We start from the raw sequence: 1,741 nt of genomic DNA on the forward strand, positions 1-1,741 counted from the left end.
TTCCGCGTGATGAGCTGATACTTCTCCTGCGGGCCGGGAGCGGGCTCCATAGCGGCGGCTATAGGGCAGGACACACCGTTAGCAATGCCACCGCCCCCCGGGACCCTCCGGAACSCCCCAAAATCCCAAAATCCCCCAAACCCTCCCGGTTTTCCCCGCCCGCTCCCACACACCGGCTCCCGGTTGCATCAGCCCCGCTCGGCTCTCGACTGCCGCGCCTGGGCCTGCCGATCGCCGAGCTGCGGATGGGGACGAGCAGGAACGGGGTCATCCTCCAATCAGAGAGCGCCTCGAGCAGCGGGGTGCCAGCTCTCCGCCAATCAGAAAGCGCCTCGCGCGGCGATGAGGCCGCTCTCCGCCAATCAGAGCGCGYCTCGCGCCCGCGGGGGGTGTGGCCTTGGCGCCGTTAAGATGGCGGCGGGTGAGCTCAGTTCCCGCCAGGCCCGGYCGGGCTCAGCTTTGTCTCAGCGCAACTTAAATTCTCGCATTTATTTAGGGGGTTTTCACCCTTTTTTTTTTTTCTTTCCGGGGATCGGGGAGTTTCCCACATTGGGGCGGGCCGGGAGGAAGAGCCGGGGGCGGGGCGGGTTTGGCCCTGCCTTGGGGCGGTGCCGTTGAGGCGCCGGTTGGGCGGTGCCCGCTGAGGGACGGGCCGGTCCCTCACGGAGAGATTTGGGGGCGGTATTTTCCTCAATGCCCTCGGTGAGGTGAGAGCTGGGCCCTCTCCCGCCTCCTGAGGTTTTTATCTGGAGAGGGAAAAGCTCCARGGTGACTTCACTGCAGGTTTTTGTGCCTAAAGGAGCTCCAAAGAGCTGGAGAAAGGCTTTGGAAAAAAAGCCTAGAGAGCCAGGATAATAGGGAATGGCTTCCCATTGCCAGAGAGCAGCTTTGGATGGGATATTGGGAGAAAATTCCTCCCTGTGAGAGAGGAGAGGCTTTTGCAGAGTGCCCAGAGAAGCTGTGGCTGCCCCTGGATCCCTGGAAATGTCCAAGGCCGGGCTGGACAGGGCTTAGATCAACCTGGGCCAGTAGAAAACATCCTTGCCCACAGCAGAATCTGTTTTTCCAAACCATTTAAAGTCTTTTTTTCCAAACCATTCTGGCATTGCGTGGTTAGGAGCTGAATTTTCAGATTACCACACTCCTTAGGTCTAAATCCACACACGTTCTTGTGCAGGTTTGGTTCACCAACAGAGCTGATTCCTGAGCTATTCTCTCCCAGAACACAATTCTGAAAGTTTCCCTTTTCACRATTTAGGCAGAATGACAAGGGAAAGCAGCAGAATTGCCCAGGTTTCATTCCTTGAGTGTGTAACCCTCCCTTTTTTTCCAACAGTAGTCAAAGCAACGGAAAGACAAAAGACATTCCTATAAATCCTTGGTCAAAGAGGACAGGAAATACCTTTTCTTAGTTCAAATTCTGCTGGCTGAGAGTCAAGTGAAGGCCTTTCAGGTCCAAAGATTCCTTTTGGGGTGAGTCCTCACTCAGGGGGAAACAGAGTTTGTTTGTGAATAATCTGAAACTATTGAATTTTCCAGGAAGGTTCTTTATCTGKAGATCTTGGATTAATAATGAATATTTTTTGTGACTAATCCCCTGCTCCACGTGCTTTCTGCTCCCTGACAGAGTTCCTCTTCCTTTGCTCAGTTTTTCCCAACCCCAAAAAAGATTTTTAATGTGTTTATTTATCTCCGAAGGGCTTAGATGGGGATTGAGACACTTGGAGGCTTTTATTTAATG

The 1,741-nt window shown here is 53.6% G+C and overlaps 1 protein-coding gene across 1 annotated transcript in view; it reads right to left on the reverse strand.

The window, feature by feature from the left end:
- YARS1 (tyrosyl-tRNA synthetase 1) overlaps window positions 1-257 on the reverse strand; it is a 5,610-nt gene extending 5,353 nt beyond the window's left edge. Inside the window, exons 1-2 of the mRNA XM_057386219.1 lie at window positions 174-257; window positions 1-58 (exon numbers count right to left, since the gene is read on the reverse strand). Of these exons, the coding sequence (XP_057242202.1) occupies window positions 1-58; window positions 174-189 (74 nt within the window). The 5' untranslated portion in view covers window positions 190-257. The remainder of the gene's footprint in view (window positions 59-173) is intronic.
- Between the last annotated feature and the right edge of the window lie 1,484 nt (window positions 258-1,741).

The sequence above is a fragment of the Malurus melanocephalus genome, unplaced genomic scaffold (genome assembly GCF_030028575.1).
Source record: "Malurus melanocephalus ecotype Western Australia unplaced genomic scaffold, MMel_1.1 scaffold_938, whole genome shotgun sequence".
Taxonomy (NCBI): Eukaryota; Metazoa; Chordata; class Aves; order Passeriformes; family Maluridae; genus Malurus; species Malurus melanocephalus.